The sequence below is a fragment of the Eurypyga helias genome, unplaced genomic scaffold, assembly GCF_000690775.1.
Source record: "Eurypyga helias isolate BGI_N326 unplaced genomic scaffold, ASM69077v1 scaffold32121, whole genome shotgun sequence".
NCBI classification, from domain to species: Eukaryota; Metazoa; Chordata; class Aves; order Eurypygiformes; family Eurypygidae; genus Eurypyga; species Eurypyga helias.
The window spans coordinates 1-21,697 of NW_010229498.1; the positions used below are offsets into that span (position 1 = coordinate 1).

Here is a 21,697-nt window from a genome sequence, read left to right on the forward strand (position 1 = left end):
GTCCTTACGTGGAGGACTTTTAAAAGTGTATCGAGAGAAGGCCGGCGCTAATGCTGCGGCACAGAGCATTAAGGAAGCTAATTCTCCTGTTTGCTCGTTTGTGTGCGGTGTTAATGCAAAGATTAACCGACGCTAACGTGCGGTGGTTAAAGAGCCAAGCAGGATTATTAAAGCAGGCAAGTACTGGAGTACTAGCACAAAGTTGGACGAGAATTTCCTCAAGCCGTGGCGTGCGTTTCTGGTCTCTGTGCTGTCCTTCGGTCGCTCTTGCTGCGTTGGTCCTTGCTGCGGAGGTTCCTGCAGAGATTTAGGGCGAGGGCTCTTGCACACACAGGGCAATTGGTGTTAAGGGACGCTAGTCTTTCTTAATTCTGTGCTTTCGTGCACCTGCGAGACGCTTCCCAGTTAGAAATGGCTTGTTTTTGATTAGGCTTCCTCTTTCTTACCTGTGGTACTGTAGTCTTAGTCTTACCTAAAATCGTTACCTCGTTTAAGCCGTTTATTACATTAGAAATGCCGTGTAAACTATACACGTTAGGTATTGCAGCAGTAAGTGAAAAATGCTGGCCTACACACTAACTGTTCCCTAGGATGCTTACTAGTGTTACTCAAAAAAAAAAAAAAAAATCAGGCAGCAAAGGGAATGTAAAGGCATTTGCCCTCAGTGAAAGAAGTCAGGATTATGCTGCTGTTAGTGATGCGATATGCAAGTGCCAAATGCAACTTCTCATTTATGAAAACAAAAATAGAAAATGAATTTTGTAATAAATGATAGTCAAAGTTACTGATTTTGAAGCTATGGGCATGGTAACGTTCGTTAGAAAATACTTTCAAGGTGAAGAATCATAGACATACTCCAGTTGTAATTATAAACAGGAGTGGTATTACTTGGCAGTAATTTACTAAAAGCTGTGTACAAAGAAGTACCTTCATTTTACTACTGAGAAGTAGTTTGGAGGAATTCAGATCCTTGAAAATTGTAGCGCTTCATAGCAGCTCTTTGTCTAAGCACACCGATTGGATATGTTTGGGTTCTGGAGACAGAATGCAGCACCCGTGAAATAAGTCTTGAATTTCCTGTTAAGCCTTTGTATTTAGAGTATGAATCAAGTCTTTCTGTGTTTGCATGTTAGTTTATGAGCTTTTTTTAATTAGCTGTTTCTGTCAAAATACAAATAAAGTGGGTATATGTCAAAACGAATGGTGTAACTGTTACATTGAAGTGTGATCTATTTTGTAGCCTTAAACTGGAATGTGAGAAACTGGCAAGCGAAAAGACAGAAATGCAGAGGCACTATGTGATGGTAAGTACACTTGTGTTTTGCTGTATTTTAGAAACATACCTCCTAATACAATGTGAGCCAGCATAAGAAAATAATGTATGCTCCTTTATTTGCAGTATTATGAAATGTCATATGGATTAAACATTGAAATGCACAAACAGGTAAGGGATTTTATTTTCTAAACCACAAAACCTGCGGTCTGTGTAATGCATTTAAATGCAGCTGTTTTGTTTATGTTCGGGTGACTGTATCATGTCACTGAATCAATAGGCTGATTTGTAGCCGTGATTAGTAAACCTTTGCCTACCTGCTGTCAAATGAGGTATAGATTAGATTGAGTGACAAGACTTTCCTTGGTATCGGTCCTAAAAGACACTGGCAAAAATAGGAAAGATCTTGTGTCCGTGGTTTCAAAAACTATAAATCATTGCTTTATGTTGTTGTCTTTTGTTGGTGGTAGGGCCTTTGATATGTAGAACTGGTCTTATGCATGTGTAGCATATGTAGTGATGGTTGCTCAAATCCTTGCCATTTAAAGGTATGAAAAGATTAGTGACTTGGAAAGCTGTAGTTATGACTATGAGTTTGCAGAGTTCCCATAAAATTCACACTTATGGCCACTATAATGGTGAATAAAAAGAGTATTGAACTGGAACAAGACACTAAGGACCTCATAAGAGAAGAAAAGCTAAACGATTGCTCAGCCCAGAGGACCCTCAATTGAGTAGTCATTGTCTGCCAAATAAAGCATTAATGGCAGGGTGTAAGTATTCTGTAGATATGCTGACATTCACTTTTTCATCAAGATGCTGGTACAATAAGTCTTTCAGAAATCGATGGCCTCTTAAAAAAAATTATCATTAGATGAAGTTGCACAGTTGGACACATTTCAAAGTGCAACAATACAATTCTTTGGTGATGTGTATGTGCTATTTCATCTAAAACTCTTGTTTCATTAAATTAAAGAGCATGGCTGACTGGCTAGGGCACAGCGAAGAAATTGATTAGTTCAGGCTTCGGATCTTCAGTATATTCAAAGACTTTCATTAAGCAAGTGAATCAGAGTTGAATTTTTCTTTTGTAACTCTGAACTCTTTGATTTTTGTTTTGTTTCCCCTAAAAATATTGCATTTGGTAAGGTAGTATAGTAATTCCATGATAACTTTGTCAGCAAAGCTGGGTAGGTATTCACTTGGTTTTTAGAGGTACACTTGTTTGAATCCAAAATGCTGGTAAAAGAAGAAATATGACAACCTCTTTTTTTTAAGTAATGCACTGAATAGGTAAACAGAACAACAACTAGAGTAGCGTTTGACTTGAATCTGTACCATAGGTGCATTAGTCGTCTTGTGTCTTTTTTTTTTTTTTTTAAGAAGAGCATCAGTTTTTGTGTGTAGTGGCTTTTCCAGGCTTTGTCACTTGAAGATTTCTTTCTTTGATGTTGTGGTGGTTTTTTTTTTTTTTCCTAAACAACTTTTGGGCACACTGTAACCTATGCGGAAGCCAACATCTGTATAGGAGCCTCATTTGGAGCAAAATAGATGTCGTTTTTCAGAAGATCTTTTAAGAGGGTGTGTGACTTCAGTAAATGTACTAGGAATTAACTTTAGATAAAATCAATTAAGCCCACAAGATTAAAGAGTGTCAGAACAGAGGTTTCCACTTTGACCTTAACATCTGTGTATTGCAAGGGTTTAATGTTCTGTATGTATGGCAACTATAATTACATACCCAGTAGGCAGTGATATTGCAGAAGCTTTTAAGATTTATGACAGAGCATTATACTTATGCTCTTTTTTTCTAGCTGGGAGAGTACACTTCCTCTGTGTATGCTGTTAAGAATAAGTTTTTTTGAAGGCAGAAATATATTTCCCTGGATGCAAGTCTCTGATACTATGCTTTTAGATGCTGAGTAATTCTGATTTCCAATAAAAGCAGCACCTTCTTGTTAATGACTCTTGATTTAGGTGCCTGTAGTGAGGATGCCAAATGGTGTTACAGTTCAGTATGTAGGTGGTCTTAGGATTTTTTTTGTTTCCTGTCATCTACCAATGACATTCTTCTGAATTTCTGCTGCTAACGGTAAGTTCTGAGGAGGCTTTTGGCAGATAGTAATCATAATTCTTATTAAAACTGGTGATGTCTAGCCCCAAGGGTGTAGCCAGGCTCAAATTGATGCTTTTTGCTGGCTGATCACCAGCATGGCCTAAGTGCTCATTATGTTGTAGAGAGGGCCTTTGGAGCTCTCATTACATTTGACAGGAATTCTCTCTAGGGGAAAACTGGGCATTAGCTAGACTCCTGACAGGCTGAAATTATTCCTGCTTTATGGCTTATAACCAAATGCTAGCAAGGCATCATCAGGGGACACGAAAAATTGTCATTTCTGACAACATCTTTGTTACTGAAAAATGCAGTGATGGGGAAAGCTTCTACTGAACAAGCTTTAATGTTTTTAAGGCCTACCTCCTATGTGGATGTTGCACTTGCTCTGTGTGAAGCCCTTCAGAGTGCTTGGGCTGCTGATTGGAAAAAAAAACCAACCAAAAAACCACACACACAAAAAAACAAAACAAAAAAAAATACACTGCAGCAGTGTTTCTTCAGGCAGTGTAGTGGATACATCGCTGTTAAGGTAGAGTCGAGTCACTTTGATAAAACAAAATAGTTGCAGTTTGCTTGCGTGTGAAAGAGTTGATTTCTTGCACTGATACAGTTGAATCAGCAGTTCCCTCTTAATTTGATTTGGTAGTCTATTGCAGTTCGACTAAAATGAAGTCAGGCTTTGAATGTTGCCATAAACAGACTTAATTGAGGTGAACTTAACATACACAAACAGCTGTACTGCAGAACTTTTCTGCTTGAATATGTTTGAATCCAGAAATGGCCATGGTAAGGCTCCGTCACAAATTTAGCTTTGGTATTTTACAGTATTTAATTGCATAACTGTGTGCTTAAATCCAGGTGCTGCTGCATTTCAACCTGCTGGCTGAACAGCGCTCAGGAAATAATATTTGTGGCTGGTTTGTAGGTGCTTTTGGTTTTTTTTGGTCTTGTTTCTGTGTGTGGTTTTTCTTTTTTAAAGAATTTAAAATCTTAGTTCTTTAGAGGCTATGTGTGCATTCTTGTACTTTTTTCAGAGATAATATTTTAAGGTGAATGGTTACCAAGTTTTGCATACAGAAACAAGCACCTGAGGATTTGTTTAGGATAGATGCACTCGATTCAGATATCGTTTTCATATGTGTCAAGGAGACAGAATGAATAAGGATGTTTTGTGTGGTCTTAAGTTTCTCTTCTGTGTTAGACTGTCGAAGTCAGATTTTTCCACTGTGACATGTATGGCTGGCAAAGCAAATGCATCAACTGTTAGTGCCAAGATGTAGAGTTGGTTGGGTGTTAAAAATCACGCTGTACTTAAAGGGTTGCTGCCCTTGACTATTAGGGCAGTGCCTCTTTATTTTCACCAGCTCTGTCTGTCATCTTCTGTCATAAGTCAGAAGATAAGGCTTTCTGTGTGTTTAATGCCTAGATTGTTTAGGTGCAAGATTAGCTTTTGTTCAGTGGCAGGCAGCCAAAGAAAGAAAAATTCATCACTGGTGAGCCAACTGACAGACTGTATAAACCACTACAGTATCTGGGTTTCTGCTTTCCCAAAGGTGAACATCTAGGTTTCCTTCTCTTTGGGTGGGTTATTGTGATCTCTGTGACCCGCCTGGAGGCAGACCTGTCACTCAGTACCTTGCATCTTGTAGAAAAGTATATAAACTTCCAGACTGCGTTATGTTAACTAATTGTATGAGAGTTAATGTCTGGTTTGTCTGGGACTGTTTTGTGGAATCACTTCTAGACCCATACAGCGAAGGACAGAATCATCTACTGATATCTCATTAGGCCATCAGTCTTCAGGAGTAGGTTAAACAGAAGAGAATTAAGGAGCTTACCTCCCTACAGCTGCTGAGTAGGATGGCTGTGCTGTTGAGAGGGATTTAGAGATAAATTAGTTTTTTCTTTTTTCAGACTTGCAATTTATTTATTGGAATGAAAAACTTCATGAATCCCTAAGGTTTTGGTGGTGTGCAGTGAGTGTTTCAAGAGCATTTTACAGTTAGCAATGCCACGTAAGACATGCAAAACCTATTTTTATTTAAAAGAGAAAATGATGAGGTTGATTAGGACATAGTGGTTTTCAATCAAAAAATTGTACTTACTCTACAAACATTGGGTTTCTAAATGAATACAGCTGTATCACCAATTTCAACCACAGCTACAGTTGCTAATTTGAATGGGGAGGAAAGACAAGAGTATTGACCTCAGCTTTCTCGACTTTTGAACCACATTCAAGCTTGAGACCAGCATTATTGTTGAGGAGTTATCTGACACATTCAGGGCACTGTGTGAAATAAGTCTCCATGTGGTTTTTAGATATACTGTATTTTCAGATAACATCTATTATGTGAACTCCACATACAACTTAATCGGAGAGTATGTCACAATGTAAACACTGTACTTATGTTAAATACTACCTGATTATCTTGCATTTTAGACTTTTGTCTACCGGATTCCACATTGCTCACAGAACCATAGAGGGAGAGAGGAAACTCCTTCCTACCATCTATGCTGTTAAACTTCCCTTCCATTCCTGGAACTTAGGTTGCAAAGTGTCTGTTGATACACTTGAACAGTTCAAATAGGGCAAAAAAAAATAATCCTGGTATTTGTTGGGGCAGGAAGAAGAGTAAGTGGAAAGATGCACCGTCGATGTGCAGTATCCCTTCTGTCACAGCAGATTCTGGGGAAAAAGCTCATCACTTCTTTGTGATAGTTGTTATATCAAATCAACCTGAGCATTTGAACTGCCTTTCCTCCTGCCATACTCCAGCATTTGTCTGTATCAAAGCAGTGAAATTGCATTGTCTCCTGTGCGAAATGGAAGATAGGATCTTCTAGCCTTGATAGTAGGTCACCATTGGCATACAGTAAAAGCCTTTAAAACAATTTTAGGTTAACTGGTGCTTATCAGAAGACTGCATGATACTGTTATTTTAAAAATGATAACAGCTTTGAGTAGGACTAATTTGAGTAGGTTATCTTTCCACTTGAAATAAGATTTAGTGATATCTAATGGCAGTTATGGCCAACACTACTATTTTTATCTTTTGCATTACACTTCTTAGCTGGACTTTGGATGTAGCTATCTGAGCAATTGTAGTTGCTCACATAGTTCATTTCAGAAAGGGGAAAACAACATTTGACAGGGAGAATTCCTGATTTTTTTCAGCACGTATTTGTCAAACAGCTAGTTTAACACATTTACTTGTAAGCCATGGCTTTTAAACTGCTTGCAATTGGTCCCACTTTCAACCTGAATTTCCAACCTGTGCTTGTGCAAGTATCAAATTTCCATCTGAAGTATTTTGTGGAGGTAATCTTGAGTGCCATCTCTGGGCCACAATTTCCAGTGTTTGACCCACCCTGCTTGCGAAGAGTTTTTTCCTTTGCTAGTTTGGACTTTGCCTTTTTGTGCTTTTGACCACTGCCTGCCTTTTCTTCTGCTGTATGCCTGTGAGAATAGTCTGGCCTAGTCTTCTCCATTATTACCTTTTTGTCAGCAATCAGACCTCCTCTCCTATTAATTCTCGTCCTCTTAAAACTGAACAAATCTAACTTCTTGCTGATATGTACATAGTGTGCTCTGATTCCCTGATCATCTTACTGATGTCGCTTACTGACTGGCTGTAGTTTGGCAACATCTTCCTTCTTGCCCAGCAGGGGGAACAGTTTATCTTAGTTAACCAGCTGGTTCTGGGCATACTGTTTTCATCCCAGTATGGGGTGTAGTCTTCATCGATACAAGGGTGTGGGGCTGATTCAACTTCTCCTCTAGGAGACCCATGCCCTCTTCTGCAAAACAGCTCTCTAGTGTGTTTCCACACTGGCTGTGCTTTTGTGGGGAAGATGTTGCTTGTCCCAAGTGCAGGATGAAAACCAGTATCTGTTTTCTTTGAACCTGGTTTCCACTGTCTTTATTTGATGGCCTCTAGTTCTTGAAACAGGCAACTGATTGATGCTGAGCTGCTTTTTCAATGCACTCAGTTTGGTATCTGTTGAAACTCATCTGTGTTAACTCTCCCTTTCAGGTTGGGCAGTCCCAGCTTACACAATTCCGTAGCCTTCTTTCACCATCTTCCTTGCTTTTCCACCAACCTTTAGGATTTTTAACTTAGCCTGTTGAAATGGGGGGACTAGAACTACATGCAGTTCTCATGGTGCAGGTGAACCAGAGATTTATATTATAATTCGTGTTTTCTGAATGTTTCTTTTTTATTTTTCTTGAGTTCCAGATATCTTATTTCTTTTGGCTGCCATGAAATGCTGAACTGCTAGATTCACCTTTCACATTTGTGTTCTTGCTCATGAACGATGACTGTAAGCCTACATTGGGGCTAGGGATGGGTACTTCCAGTGTATGAAAATTTTGTTTACATACAATTCTTTTCATTGCCCACTTACTTGTAGGGTCTCTTTGCAGTTCTTTGGCCACTGATCTTACTTTGAATGAATTCTTTTATAGAGCAAGGTTTCTTACTGCTTGCTGTCGTCGTCTTTTTTTTTTTTAGGCTGCATTTGCTGAACATATTCATGAAACAGATTGCAGTAAAGGCCCCTTTACAGTGAAACTCTCTGGTGACCTGTTTATGGCATAGTGCTGGAGATGATTGAAGAGTAGATTAGAAGTTGCTGAAATTGAGTTTATTCTTAACTGAACTCTAGTTTAATTCTGACTAGGCTTCAAAGTCGGTTATTTCCCGAGGTTGTCTCTTTTTAAAAGAGGGCCTAGTGATGTTCTTTTTTAGTACTTAAAAAACCCAGCCTGCTCTGTTGCTGTGTCAAGATTCACGTAAACAGATGGAGACAGTGTGGAATTCTTTCTCTGGAAACCTTGATCACAGTATGTTTAAGTGAAATTAGAATAGAACGGGGTTGATAGGACCTTATGAAATAATGCTAGTATTTTAAGTTTGTCAGTATTCAGGATTATTTTAGTTATTAGCAAGCCTAGCTGTTACACTTTCTAGTATGGAGAAAACAGTTCAGGAAATCAATCAGTTTAGTAGTTTTCAGGGAACTTATTATGACGATAATAGTATTCTGTGGCTAATGACAAATTGCACAGTGTTTAAGACTACTGTAATCTCTGGGGATTGGGTGAGTTGTTTTCACCTTTTATTTATGTTCGTCAGACGTGAACAAATTAGCACAGATGATTAAATTACAAATTAAAGTTCTTTGAGGGGTGTTGGGTAAGCTTTGTGTCTGCACTGCTTATCTGGAAATACCTTGTATTTGTCAAGCAATCCAGAGAGCTAACTAGCCTTTTTGGGCATTTGACAACAAAACAAAATTGAGGTTAATTTGTGTTTTGGTGTAGGGTTGTCTAGGTTCTTTTTGTTTGCTCCCCTAGCTGCATGGATGTGTGTGGGGTTTTTTTGTTGGGTTTTTTTTTTTTCCCCCTGTTCAGTCTTTATTCCTCTTGGAGCTTTTTGATGTTTGTGTAAACAGTCGGTCAAAGCAACTTACTTGTAAGGTGACCAGTCAGTTTATTGACAAGAACAGACACAATAGAAAACTGCATTAGGAAGCAAGCCGTTGGGATTTGCAGTAAATATATTACAGAACACAAGTGAATTGCCGATACTGCTTGTTGAGCAGTTTGCAAGGGCAATGGTAGTATGGATTTTTGAATTAGAAGGGTAGGACTGTTCTTTCTCTGTGCTGGAACATCTAGTTGATGGCTGAGGATAAAATTGATTTAGAGAACAAAATGCTGCCGCTTCTATTTGTGCCATTTTAAAGGCTTCTGTGGATTAGCAAGCAAAAAACCAAAAAGATAGCTTTCAGTTTTGGAGAAGGGGAGAAAGAATGGATATGCTTGTTCAGCTGCATCTTGATTTTAAGTATGAACTCGACAAGGAAACCTGCTTTTTTTAGGTCAATAAAAGGAAAGGACATTTGAAACCACGTGTCTTATGATCTGTGGAAATCTGCCTATTTCTGAAATCCCCACAATTTCTTGGGGAAAAATAACATCATTCTCTTGTGGCATTGCCACAACAGTTTCCATTGACAACAGTGTTTTGGATTTTTTTTTATTTAAAAAAAAAAAGCTAAAATGTTCATCGCTGTTCTTCATGTGTGAGTTTGGGTGTAAGGTCATTCTAAACTTAGATTTTTGTATCTGGTTATAGGGCTTCCAGACATTACTTTGCAGACTCATAGTTGTCTGTGGCCTTAAATAATGGATGTAAATGGCCAGTGAAGCAAACACAAAATCTTTAATTAACAAGGCCTATGGGAAGCTCTTGGGTTGTTTCTTCAAACAGAAGTATGAACTGTAGAACCGTAACATAGAAAGGACCTAGTGCCTCCCTGTGTCCTAGCAGGATGGGTTATACTGGTATCATTCCTGATAAGGTGCTCGTCCTATCTGTTAGCAAGGATTTAACTGTAGTGGTGACTCACAAGCTCTCTAGGTAGCAGAGTGGTTTTATGTCCTTGTTGTTGAAGTGCTGCTTCAGTTATAGCGTCAGTCTTTTCTGTTGCAGCTTCAGCTCTTTACTATGCATTTTCTTCACTGTGGATAAGGAGAGCAGATCATTCCCCTGCATTCCAGCACCGTTTTGTGTACCTCTACAGTCTCATGTTCATTCTCTGAATGCTATTGCCCAGCTGAAGTACAGTGCCTGAAATATGTGCTGTACTCCAGGGAAGGAAATGCCATGCTGAGTAGCATAGAAGGTTTATTTAGCGTATGGTTTACTGTGGTGGCAGCCTTTTTTGCAACAGCATGCTGTTGTCTTATGTTCAACTTCTGATCTGCTGTGACCAAGAGATTCCTTCCTGGCCCATTATTTCCTTTTCCTTTATGTTCATGTCTAGGCATGCTATGGTCCTTTATCCCTCTTTATCCCTGTCCTTCTTTTTCCTTTGTAGTCCATTTCTCCATTCACTGCAGAGTGAGTTCTGAAGCTGTTCTCTGGCATATTCTGTCTTTCTCAGCTTGAAGCTCTCTGCAAATTAAGGATTAGGGCAAATGAAGAGATCTCCATGCTTGTTAGTGGGAAATACTGGGCCTATCATGCATGCAGACCTTAATTTGCAGAAGAGAAGGATGTATTCATACATGGTTTAATAATCAAGCAGTTTCGTATTGTTCCCATGAAGTTTTATCTGCGTTGTGCTGTTTGTGTTCCTCCTAAGAGTGCTGTGAGTGTTAAATTCTTAGTGAGGATGTTAACACCATCTGCCTCAACCCTAATTACTTCACTTTTTTGGGCATTGCATAATTCTGATGTTTACTGCTGTAAAATATTGGAGTTGTCACTTATATTTCTGTTACACCTACATCTTCATGGATAAGAGGCTCTTTAAGGTCCCCCGTCCGCCCCCCAAGTAACAGGTCCTATAAATCTGATTTTACTAGTTGGCATTGACTTTCCTGAAGTCTTGCTGGGGTTTTCATTCTTCTTTCCTGTCCCAGTGTTTGCAGAGTTTATAATGATAAAAACTAATTTGATTGAGAGTGACAATTTGGACAGTTTCAATCAGTTCTTCTCTATTACAATGTGATCTTATTCTAGATTTTCTACACTCTGGTTAACAGATGATCTATTCAAAATAAATAAAATAAGGAAGAAAATTACTGACATGTTCCCAAGATTGTTGAAAGATTTCCAAACCTTTCTTTCCATGTAGTGAAAATCTCCATTGTTTTTACCTGTCTTCTAAATCTGGTGTGGTGGATAACTGCTAGTTGCTAATGCAAGAATTGCCAATCTTCTTAATTTGTTGTTCATTAGTGAGTCACCTGAAGCATTGATATGAACATCTTAAGGCCTTAAATTTTTTTCTCTGACTTGATGGATTTTTGAAACAGAGCTGTGATATACTAAGTGTTTATGAAATGGTGAAATTACATTTAAGATAGAAAAGTGCATGTGACTTACTAAGTAAACTTCATTTTTCCCTGTGCATGTAGCGTGTTGAATTTTCCCCCCATATGTCAGGCCCTTGTTTTGATGTCTTATTTGTTGTGAGATGGCATGCTTATTGTTCTAGTCAAGTCCAGATTCTACTGTTCTTACAGTGTGACTTGAATGTTGTTGAGGACTGAATCCTGACTCGGAGTTTTGTAAATGACCTGCATACTGTGAACATATATGCTTGGTTAGGGGAACTTTATGCTCTAATTTTTAGGAGCTGTGTGGTTCAAGGCACTTCTGCAGCTATGCATGAGCTCTGACTTTCTTTTGCCAACCCAATAAAGTTGTCTTTGTGCCAAGTTCTTCAGGGATGTATTGCAGAAATTTGTATGTGGCTTGTGGGAGAGAGAGCAAAATAGAACGTAATTTTAAAATAATGTCCTAATGTAAATGAAAAGCCAGAAGGGCTTTTTTCAGATAAGGATGTAGCAGTTACAGATACACTGCTTTTTTATGCCTCCTTTCTTTTCTTTTTTACCTTATTTTTGTGTTCTCCTTATTCTGGACAAGGAATAACACTACACAAGAACAAAGTTCTTAATGTCCCTAAGGCCAATAAAGTGTGCTGGATAATTTTGGAGACCATTCCTCTTCTAGAGCATTGTATAAGAGCACATGGGAGTGCAGTCCTGTGGGAAGGAGGGAGCTCCAAGAAAAAAAAAAGAGAGAGAAATCTGCTCCCAGCTCAGATCTCCTAGTACTGCTCTGCTACCTAATGGATCCCTCCTATAAGCCTGTTTGACTTTCTGATGTGGTGGTCTACTAAGCTGGCCCTTTCTTCCTATAGTAATGTTTTCTGCTCGACTTTATATTTGAGATGTTGACAAATCCAAGTGGTTCCAGTTTGGTTTGAAGAACGTGTGCATCTGGAAGTGAAGGTAGCAAGACCTTCTCTTTTGGATTGGAGTCAGCATCTGATTTACTCAGGATCTCATGGAATCTAAGTAGAAGTGGGAATTGTGTACACTAGAAAATTAAAATTAAAATAAAGCTGTGTGCTCACTTTGAGATTTAAAAACTTGAGTTTGTATTGAAAGCTAGCTTAGTGTGGAAACTAAGCTGTGGAACTAGAATTTGAATAAACACATCTTTTGTAGTTGTGAGTGCTTGAGCAAGATGGGCTAAAGTTTGATTAAAGGAGAAGTGCAGTAACTGTCCTGTTCAGTTAAGTTTAAGAAGAGGCTTGACGTAGTAAAGTTGTGTGAAAGGAGTGCTTTAACATCCTGACAACAGCTTCTTTGTTGCCAGTTGGCTTGGGTTCAACAGGATTTACAGCTGCAAATGGGATGGGCAGTTGTGTACAGTGGTTCATTGAGAGCTACATAGCAGCCTCTCTCTATTATTATAGAAAGCATTGAAATTAGACATCTGAAATATATCCAGTCACTTGACTTTACAGTTGAATGAAGTCCAAGCCTCTAGTAGATGTTTGGCAACTGTAGCTGTTGACTTGTGCATCATATGTAGCTTATGTTTAAATTAACATGACCTTTCAGTAATTTAAACTGACACCGAAGAGGATTCAGAAAAATGTAGTTTAGGTACCAAATTTAAAAAAAAAAAAAAAACTTTGGAAACTGTCTAGCATTTTCTAGCTTTATCATTTTGAGTTTTTACTCTGTTAAATATTTCTGTTACCTCTTCCTCTCCCCATTCCACTTGCAATATGGTGATGTTTTGGTTTTTTTCATAGCTAAAGATTTTTCATGCCAGTCTTCCGGGGTTTCAATATCACCATCTTGTGGGTGGCTGATCTTGCAATTAAAATGAGTAGTACAAATGCGGGGCAGAGGGAGAGCTGTATTTGATAATGATACGTCATGTTAAACTGACAGCTTACACCCAAAATACAGAGATTGTTCCTGTTGCTGAAATGAGCGCTACCAATTGCTGCTTGTCAGATTGAATTTCAAGAATCTGTTGAGAACAAACCTTCCCACCCCCTCCTATTGGTGAGAATATCAGTAATGACAGTGTTTATAATTTAAAATAGCGTTTGAAGGCCAACTTCCACAGTTTGTTGCAGGGTGGTTAATACAGTGGTAAAGGGGAGATGAATGTGGCTACTTGTGCGAGTCTATTACTCAGGAGGCCTGTAAATTTGATTGGCTGCTGCAGTTCTAGCAGAATCATTCGATTTGAGAGCAATAGAAAGATAAGATATCCAATTACCCAAATGATTTGCAGGGTTAGCCAACGTTGTCATGGAGATGCAAGTTGGAACAAATTTAATTCTAAGCAATAAAATAATCTTAAAGCACTTCTGGGAACAAGAAAATTTGGCAGTGGCACTTACCTGAATTGAATCTTAGCTTGACACGCTGTTGTTTGACATTGATATACTATGGGGGCCTAAACTTTTAAATGGCCTGTTGCCTTTATTTTTTTTTTTTCCCCTTTGCAATCATTGCCAAAACAGATTGTGGTGTACTAGTTTTAAATAAAAGGGCATTAATAATATATGCATATCTCAGTGCTCAACATGGATTCAGTAACTCATGAACAGCAAAGTTCACAGAATGCTAGCCTTAATCATTTGAGGCTTTTGAATATTTAAGTTTTGAGATTTAATTATACCTGCAACATACCCTCCCTCCCCCCCTCTTCCCCCCTGTGAATTCTTAGCAACAAATTTTTGAAGTGCTTGAGTTTTTCTGTAGCAAAGTTGTAACAGAGCATGCAGAGAGCTATGCACAGTGAAATGTTTTACTTGAGAATGTTCCATGAATATATGTGCTTTTTGTTATCATGGAAGATCTCAATCACAAAAAGAGTAAAGGATACATCATTTAAGTATACTGCTTGTTTCAATGATTCTGCTGGAAAAATGAAAATACAAAATGGATACGTTTATGTGGACATGTACCCTTGCAGTTTCTTACCCAAGCACTTTGGAAATACAGTGTTTAACTGATTTCTTGCTTGCAACAGGGATTAAAAGAATGGTCAAGCATGCTCCGTAAGGAGGGCTTTTATCCACATGTCTGCTAGACAGAGAGAGATGAAAATTGGTCTGAGGTCAAGCCATTTGCAGCATTCTCATAGCCTTCGATTTTCTTCTCATCCCCACCACAGATAATCTCAAATGATTCAGTAATGACCAAAAGTGCAACATTGACCTTTACTCCCCAGCGGATTACTGTTACATGCTGTAAATGGCAGGAAGTCCATTTTGTTCTTCAGTGTTGTACTCGGCTTTCTATGTGCTGAAAGTGTAACTGGAGGCAGACCACTTCAGATTTACCTTGTAAAGCTTATGTGCATGCAATTTGTCAGTATATCCTTTTCTGTGCATTAAAGGCTGATTCTCTGATTCTTCTGCTTTAGAGGAATGGGTTAGGGCACACTTTTTTTTGGTATCATCAGAACTTTGTATTTTCTTGCTTTACTTTCAATCATGTTGTTCCTAAGATATATTCTTCATAATCTAATGACAGATGTGATTCTCAAAATTGGGTAGAAATAACTAAAGTAAATAAAAATGTAATGATTGAATATCACTGCTTCTTAAAGACAGGCTTATATAGAGTGCTTTCAAGTACTGATCTAGAAAGTGCGAAAGTGCAGTTGGCAAGAAAGAATAACAGTCTTCTGATAATACAAGGACATTTTTAGCTGGACATAGTTTTGTAAAGGTAGGCCTGGACAGATTTGACATATTTCAGAACTAATAACAGAGTAGTTGTCACAATACAACTGATTGCTAAAAATGAGTTGTGAGATTTAGTTTTTACTTTGGATCACCATGGATGCTATAGCTGAAGTCACTGCTGGGACATGTATGGTACACACTGATTGGAGCAAAACCAAATTTATTACTGAAATCTCTGAGGCTGAAAGGTGATTAATTCTTCTCAGAGAAAGATTACATTCTTCACTTAGAAGTGAGCGTGGTGGCTCCCATAGGCTAGGGCTTCCAGCATTAGTGATTAAAATACACATACATGTTAGGTGTCATGAGAAAAATACAGTTAGAGTTTGGATACTTGTATTATACTTCCTTATTTTCGTTCCAGTGAAAAAAATCTGTACTTGTTTAAGAAATCATGCTGATTTCAGTATATCTTGTGTTTTGGAAAGTACAGTCTGTCAAAATGCAAAATGATCTGGAGGAGACTAGAAAGAAGTAGTAGAAGAAAACCCTTCAATGCTTTTTAACAATACAAAAGGAAAAAACCACTACAATTGTATATATAAGCTCTTAACTGCTTAGTAAAATGACTTATTTAAATTAATATTATATTTAGTAACTAGTGTGGCCGATTTGTTCTTTGTCATTATGTTAAGAATTCACTTTATCAAGAGACAAACTTAAGTAGAAACACTTGAGTTTGGCAATGGTTAGGTCAAAACATTTAAGTCCTTAATTATATGAATTGGAGGCAAAAAAAATACGAATAAAAAAAATCAGTTGGCTTCACTTAATTTTACAAAATGCAGCTGAATTCCTTCATGTTAATTTCTAATGATACTTCAGAAAGGAGGGTAGCACTTCAGTCAGGGGTCTGACAAGCTTGTCGTTTGCAAATAAATCAAAAGACAATCATTACAACAGCAAGAACCAGTGAGTGATGTAGTTTTGTCATTCTTTGATGGGCCTCACACTCAAGTCCTCTATTAAAAATGAATGTATTCAAGAGGCTCTGCATTAAGAACACAAACAATTAAGGGTACTTCAGATGCTTTGCTAAGAGCTGCCGTAGAGCTAGGAGAGCTTTCGTGAGTGATGCAGGCTTCTACAGTCTGCTTTACCAAGGAGCCAAAGAACATGAGGAATTGGTCGTGTTTGCAGCTTTCGGCAAAATTGTGTTTATTCATTCTTCTGACTGCCCTACATATCTCAAGATCAGCAGTTCGATAATAACAGTGTTGTATTGGGAGGCCTCTAGAAGTAATTGATAAGTACCTGTCTCTTCAGACTTTCAAATGTATGAGCCTCTGATCTAGAATATATAGTTTACCCTAATGCCACTAATTACTGGTGTCTGGTTTTGATTAACAAAGCTCTCCTAGACTCTTTCAAAAAAAAGTTTCTGCTTTCAGGAATAAATATATATATATGCACACATACTCAAGATATTTTACGCTCAAAGGTGAACATGTATTACTCTTTGAATGACGTAGATGGAGATTTTAAGTAATGAAAGTAGCTTTTTCTCAGTTCAGAAGACAACCTCTTACAGCTCCTGATGGACAAGATTAGGTAGTTGTGCATTAAAATCTAACTTCTGCAACTCACTAGAGAAGAAAAATATTTTTTTAACTTGTTTGTGAATAAGAATAGTTTTAACTAAACGTCTGAGGGCAGCAAACAGGAGATGTATGAGGTCTCACAATGGATAAATAATTAATAAATAAAAGTACTTTATTCGTTTGTTGAAAATAGAGGTAGTAGGCAAACTGCTTTTTAAAATGTAAGTTGACTTCTGTTACCAGGAGTAGAACAGTATTTTCAGTTTTATTTCTGTGTAAATGTCTCAACTGGCACATGTAACAGTAGCAAGAAATCTCAAAATAAACCTGTGTGCCATAAATAAGGTGAAGTTTACTTAGCACTGTGGATGAATATAAAGTATGCTTTTTATATATGATCAACAGTGTGCCCTCCTTTGGTAAAGAACACATTTTTTTCAGTTCCATTATTGTTATGTATGATAGTAGCAAGAATATAATTTTAAAGTAAGATTGACCGGGAAAGGAGGGACAGTTGATATGCCCCATTTTTTTTTTTTTTTCGTTTTTTTGGTCAACCTGAGTTTGGATTGGTAGTTTTCTCATGATGATACATTCTCTTGTCATACTGTGTGCAGTCCTGTATGCTATGTTATTACAGTGACGCTCAGATATTTGGGACTTGTCTACATTGTTGTGTTTTCCTGTAAAACTTGTGTGTTTTATATAGACTCAAAAAAAATTTTTTTTGAGCTGCAATAAGGATACTTGTTTCAATATTATACAATAGGGAATTTTTTTTTTGTAGACTATACAGGTCAAAGAGCTTTTCAGTAGAAAGCAAATGTATATCTTCTTTTACTTTTTTTTGTTTCTTTCCCCTCTTACCACCTGTAAGATTTATCTTGTCTTCTGTCTTGAAGAAAAAAAGGTAATCTCGTTGGTCTAGGGCAGTTAACTTCTTGGACCCTCAACATCTTGACTAAATATCAGCCAATCATGATGCTATGTAACAGACTTCCTTTCCTTATCTGACATGCCTTGCTTTCTGAACAGCCATACTAGGTGTGTGGAAAAAATGCCTGTTAGTACATAAAGTCTCACAAATGTGTGTGGTTTTTTTGTTTTCGTTAGTAGACACTGAAATTACTAACAGATTTGGTAATAGTCAAGTCTGATAACTGATAATATTTGGGCTGGTGACCTCCTTGTATTGCCTTTGCTGATATGTATGTACAGAAGACCACAGGCAAAGGTAGATATTGTATGGTCGTGGCCCAGATGGAAACGGATGGCTGTGATAATGTGTGACATGGCAGCTGTTTCTGTTAAAGGTAGAGATCTGTTCCCCTTGGTTAGGGGGAGAAAGGTTTGCTGTAAAGCAACTGCCTTGACTTTATTGAAGCAGGAACCTTTTTGTCTTAGGAAGAAACCACCCCAGAACTGCTTTAGAGACTCTTGTCTCCCCGAAACTTCAGTGCAGATGTGTCAAATACACCTTCGGTCAGGTGGTGTTTTACAGGTCCCAGTGCTATCAACTATTTTCCTTGTGTCTGTCAGAGGTGAGGAAAGAGGTGTTAAAGCTTCCCAGCTGTATTTACATCCCAAATCAGCTGTCTGCTGAAACACAAAATCAGAATGTGGCTTTTGTATCCTAATTGCTGCTTGACTGATGTGTAAGGATGAACATGTAGCAGTGTCTTTTAAGAAATTCGGGATGATGGAAAGGCTCAGCAGATGAGTTAGCAACGTTTTCACTTGACTTCTTTGAAAGGGTGTATCTGTACCTCAGGTTTATGCATGTCATTTCATGGAAGGCCTAACATTTCAACTGGGATGTCTTGTTTCTTGTTTCTTAAAACAAACAAACAAAAAGCAAGGCATGAAGTATCTACTTGGATTAATGATATGACAGACTGACAAAGGCTCTTCAGAGTGTCTTGTCTATGGGCTGTGTTCACATCTGGACACTAATTTTGATTTTGTGCAACTGTGCAACAGTGGCCTCAGGACATGTTTTTTAAGGAAAACTGTAGGAGTTGTGCAAGTACCTTAAGACTTGAAGGTTAATTAGGAGTGGTGGGCAGATGTATACCTCTGAAAAGCTGTAAGCACAGGTAAGACCAATTAATTAGAGAAAAAGATCCTTGTACCCCACCAGAAATCCTGTGTTCATGTTGACATGCCGAAAGTGGGAGATGCAGAAGTGGGAGATAAAGTTGTCCAGGTGGGACTCAAATGCTTCTTCCTGCTGTCTTCTCTGCTGCTTTCAGTGAAGGATTGCTCTGGTCTCTGCTGGTTCCTAGCATTATTGTTCTGATGTTACTCAAGGTTTGCACTAAGTTGTTGCTATTGACTATCACGTTTTCTGATGATTTTTCGGCATTATTTTAAGTCTCTCTCAATATGGAGGTTTTGCAAGTCTGTAAATCTTGTCCCTGTTCTGCCTCGCTTCTGTTTCGGTATTTCTTTTGTAGTCTTGATGGTGCGTTTCTGTCAGGAAAGCTAATTTTACCTTTTAATAAGCAGATAAAATTGATCATGAAAGAAACACTTTTCTTCCATGCCTGTCACCATCATGTTATGCTGCTTGATAATTTGACTAACAATAAATCTACCTTTTAAAAGGCTTTATCTTGGACTTAGTAGATTTAAAAAATGCTTTACTTGTTAATGAGCTATGTACAACAAGGACCAGATCTGTGCCTAAATGTGTATACAGATTAGGTTCTTTAGACATGGCAGATGTCCTAGAGTAGCTAACTAAATCTCTGCCCTCATCAGGGCTTATATATTAACTATTGTTATTAGTAGTAGTATGAAGATGTGGATTTCTTCATTACTTTCTGCACCGTGTGAATTCAATATAATCTTGTACACTAGCTGATCTATGACAGGAAACCTAAAACACATTTTTAATCAAAATACTTTTCCTCTATAGACAGAAATCGCCAAGAGATTGAATACAATTTGTGCACAAGTCATCCCATTTTTGTCTCAGGAAGTAAGTAAAACTGTTCAGCTGTTAAAGTGCAATTATGTTGCTTTTCTGTTTGCAAATTAGCTAGTTTTAAGATGTTAATTTTATCACAATACACAAGTGTAAGGAACATCTGTTTAGCTGAAGTGCTCAAACCACCTGCTAATTCGGTCTAACAGATTTGAGTCCAAACTAGTGACAATGGCTCAGCCGCATTCATTGCCTGAGAAGAGTGGGAGTCTGAAATATTACTGATGCAACAAAATGCTTTAATTTCTAATCATGGTGACTGCTTATTTGATACTCAGCTGTCAAATGTGAATCTGGTGAAATAAGCATGCTTATCTTTTCTACATAGACTCTATCAAATTTTTAATGTAAAAGGTGAGTAGTTAGCTCAGATGCAAGACACTGTTTATAAGGTTAGAAGCCTACATGTGGTCTGTATGACTGTGATTATAGCCTCTTGTGGGCAGCTGCTGTTAAGATTTTGATGCCAGTTTACAAGGAGTATTGGGAATTCTTGTTGCGTTCACTGAAGCACTTTTCCCTGTTTGAAATTTCAGTAGGCTTTGCTGTGTGGGCACAGAGTATATAAATGTTAAATCTGACACTAATGTGAAGTTGACATTATCATCATGTCAACTCAATTAGAAACTGATTATTCTTTTGGCAGAAAATTAATATTGAAGTGGCATGGGGGAAGAGGTGAGCTGGCTGCTTTCAGGGTTCTTGTTTACTTCTGAACAGGTGAGAGATAGGGCACTGTTACCTTTTACCTGCATAAGGTGTCTTGCAATAGGTAGCCTGGGCTTCTGCAGGGAAACCCAGTTCTTCAGGTGTCTATGATCCTAGTTTGATTTGGTGTGGTCAATACCTTAACACAAATTTCTCCCTGTATCCCTTCTTCTTTTAATAGCATCAGCAGCAAGTGGCCCAAGCTGTAGAACGTGCCAAACAAGTGACCATGGCTGAACTGAATGCCATCATCGGGGTACGTGGCCTTCCAGGTCTACCTCCTACAGTGTGTATAACTTGCTTTCATATCTTACTGCTTTGCTATTTTTAAAATAAGCTTAATGTTTTGATGTCTAATACTGTTTTGATGCCCAGTGGTGCTGAAGTGTTTGCCTTGCTTCAGACAGAATTCAGCAGACATGAAGTTAATAGTTTACTTTTGTTGGAACATCAAACTGTGCAGCAATGCTCTGCATAACAAAACTTTTCCTGCAAGAAGTATAATGATTAGGAGAGTTGCTTGTTTATTTGTAGGTATTGTATTTCAGTTGGTTTAGTTATCTTTGCCTCATGCTTTTTGAGACACTTGAGTTCTTGGAGCCTGTACAACTACTCATTCTTCTTTCTTTTTCCTTTCTTGTGAAACTTTCATGAATTTTAAATTAGCAAGCTACTGAAAAGAAACTTCACTTGCTTTTGAAGTAGTATTAATTGTCTCACACAGTGTTCTAATAGCCTTTCACCAAGTTTGTGCTTCTAAATATGCTGAAATAAGTTAATGCTACTTGCTTGTGAGTGGCTGTCAATCACAAGTCATTTGCTTTGGATTAATGAACTTTCTGAACCATACATTCCTTCCACTGCATGAGTTCATTTCCCCTGCCACTAAGTCTAGAATATTTCTCATGTTTTCTGCCCTTCCAGACTAAGTGAAAGAAGTAGCCGAAACAAGAAGCTGTCCTTTCTGATTTTATTCATATGTGAGCACCTTGAGCGGATTCAAATTACTCATTTATCAATTTATGTTAATTGCTTGTGAGAAGATGCCCTGCTGGTCTTTATAGTTCTCTCAGACACTTTGTAATGATAATTAGACATGCTGCTGTACGGATTAACAGTGCCATAGTCCAATGACGTCTACAGACAATGGAACCAGTTAATCCATCTGTGCTTAAAATTACATCCCAACTGGAGATGGGGGGAAAAAAAATAGGAGTGAGGGAGGATTAAAAGAATGAGCCTCAGCTTGAAAACTCTCCTTTCATCAGTTTCTCAATTGCAGATCTGCAGTCGGTTTGCCTGTGGTAAGCTATTGGCAGTCAATTAGGTGAAATAAACTGGGAGGGTGACCTTCATTTCCTTTTAATAGCTTTTCCTCCCTGAAATGGGGAGCTTCAGTGGATTTTCAGCTTAAATTTTATTCAAGCTGCTTTATTACACTTGACAGATTAGCTTTGCATAAACATTCCCACCCCCCCCCC

The 21,697-nt window shown here is 38.1% G+C and overlaps 1 protein-coding gene across 1 annotated transcript in view; it reads left to right on the forward strand.

Moving 5' to 3' along the window:
* Positions 1 to 1,240: 1,240 nt before the first annotated feature.
* LOC104516185 (transducin-like enhancer protein 1) overlaps positions 1,241 to 21,697 on the forward strand; it is a gene marked incomplete at both ends in the record, with an annotated part of 61,363 nt that continues 40,906 nt past the window's right edge. Inside the window, 4 exons of the mRNA XM_010160427.1 lie at positions 1,241 to 1,304; positions 1,400 to 1,444; positions 19,440 to 19,502; positions 20,398 to 20,472. Coding sequence (XP_010158729.1) covers positions 1,241 to 1,304; positions 1,400 to 1,444; positions 19,440 to 19,502; positions 20,398 to 20,472 — 247 coding nt within the window. The remainder of the gene's footprint in view (positions 1,305 to 1,399; positions 1,445 to 19,439; positions 19,503 to 20,397; positions 20,473 to 21,697) is intronic.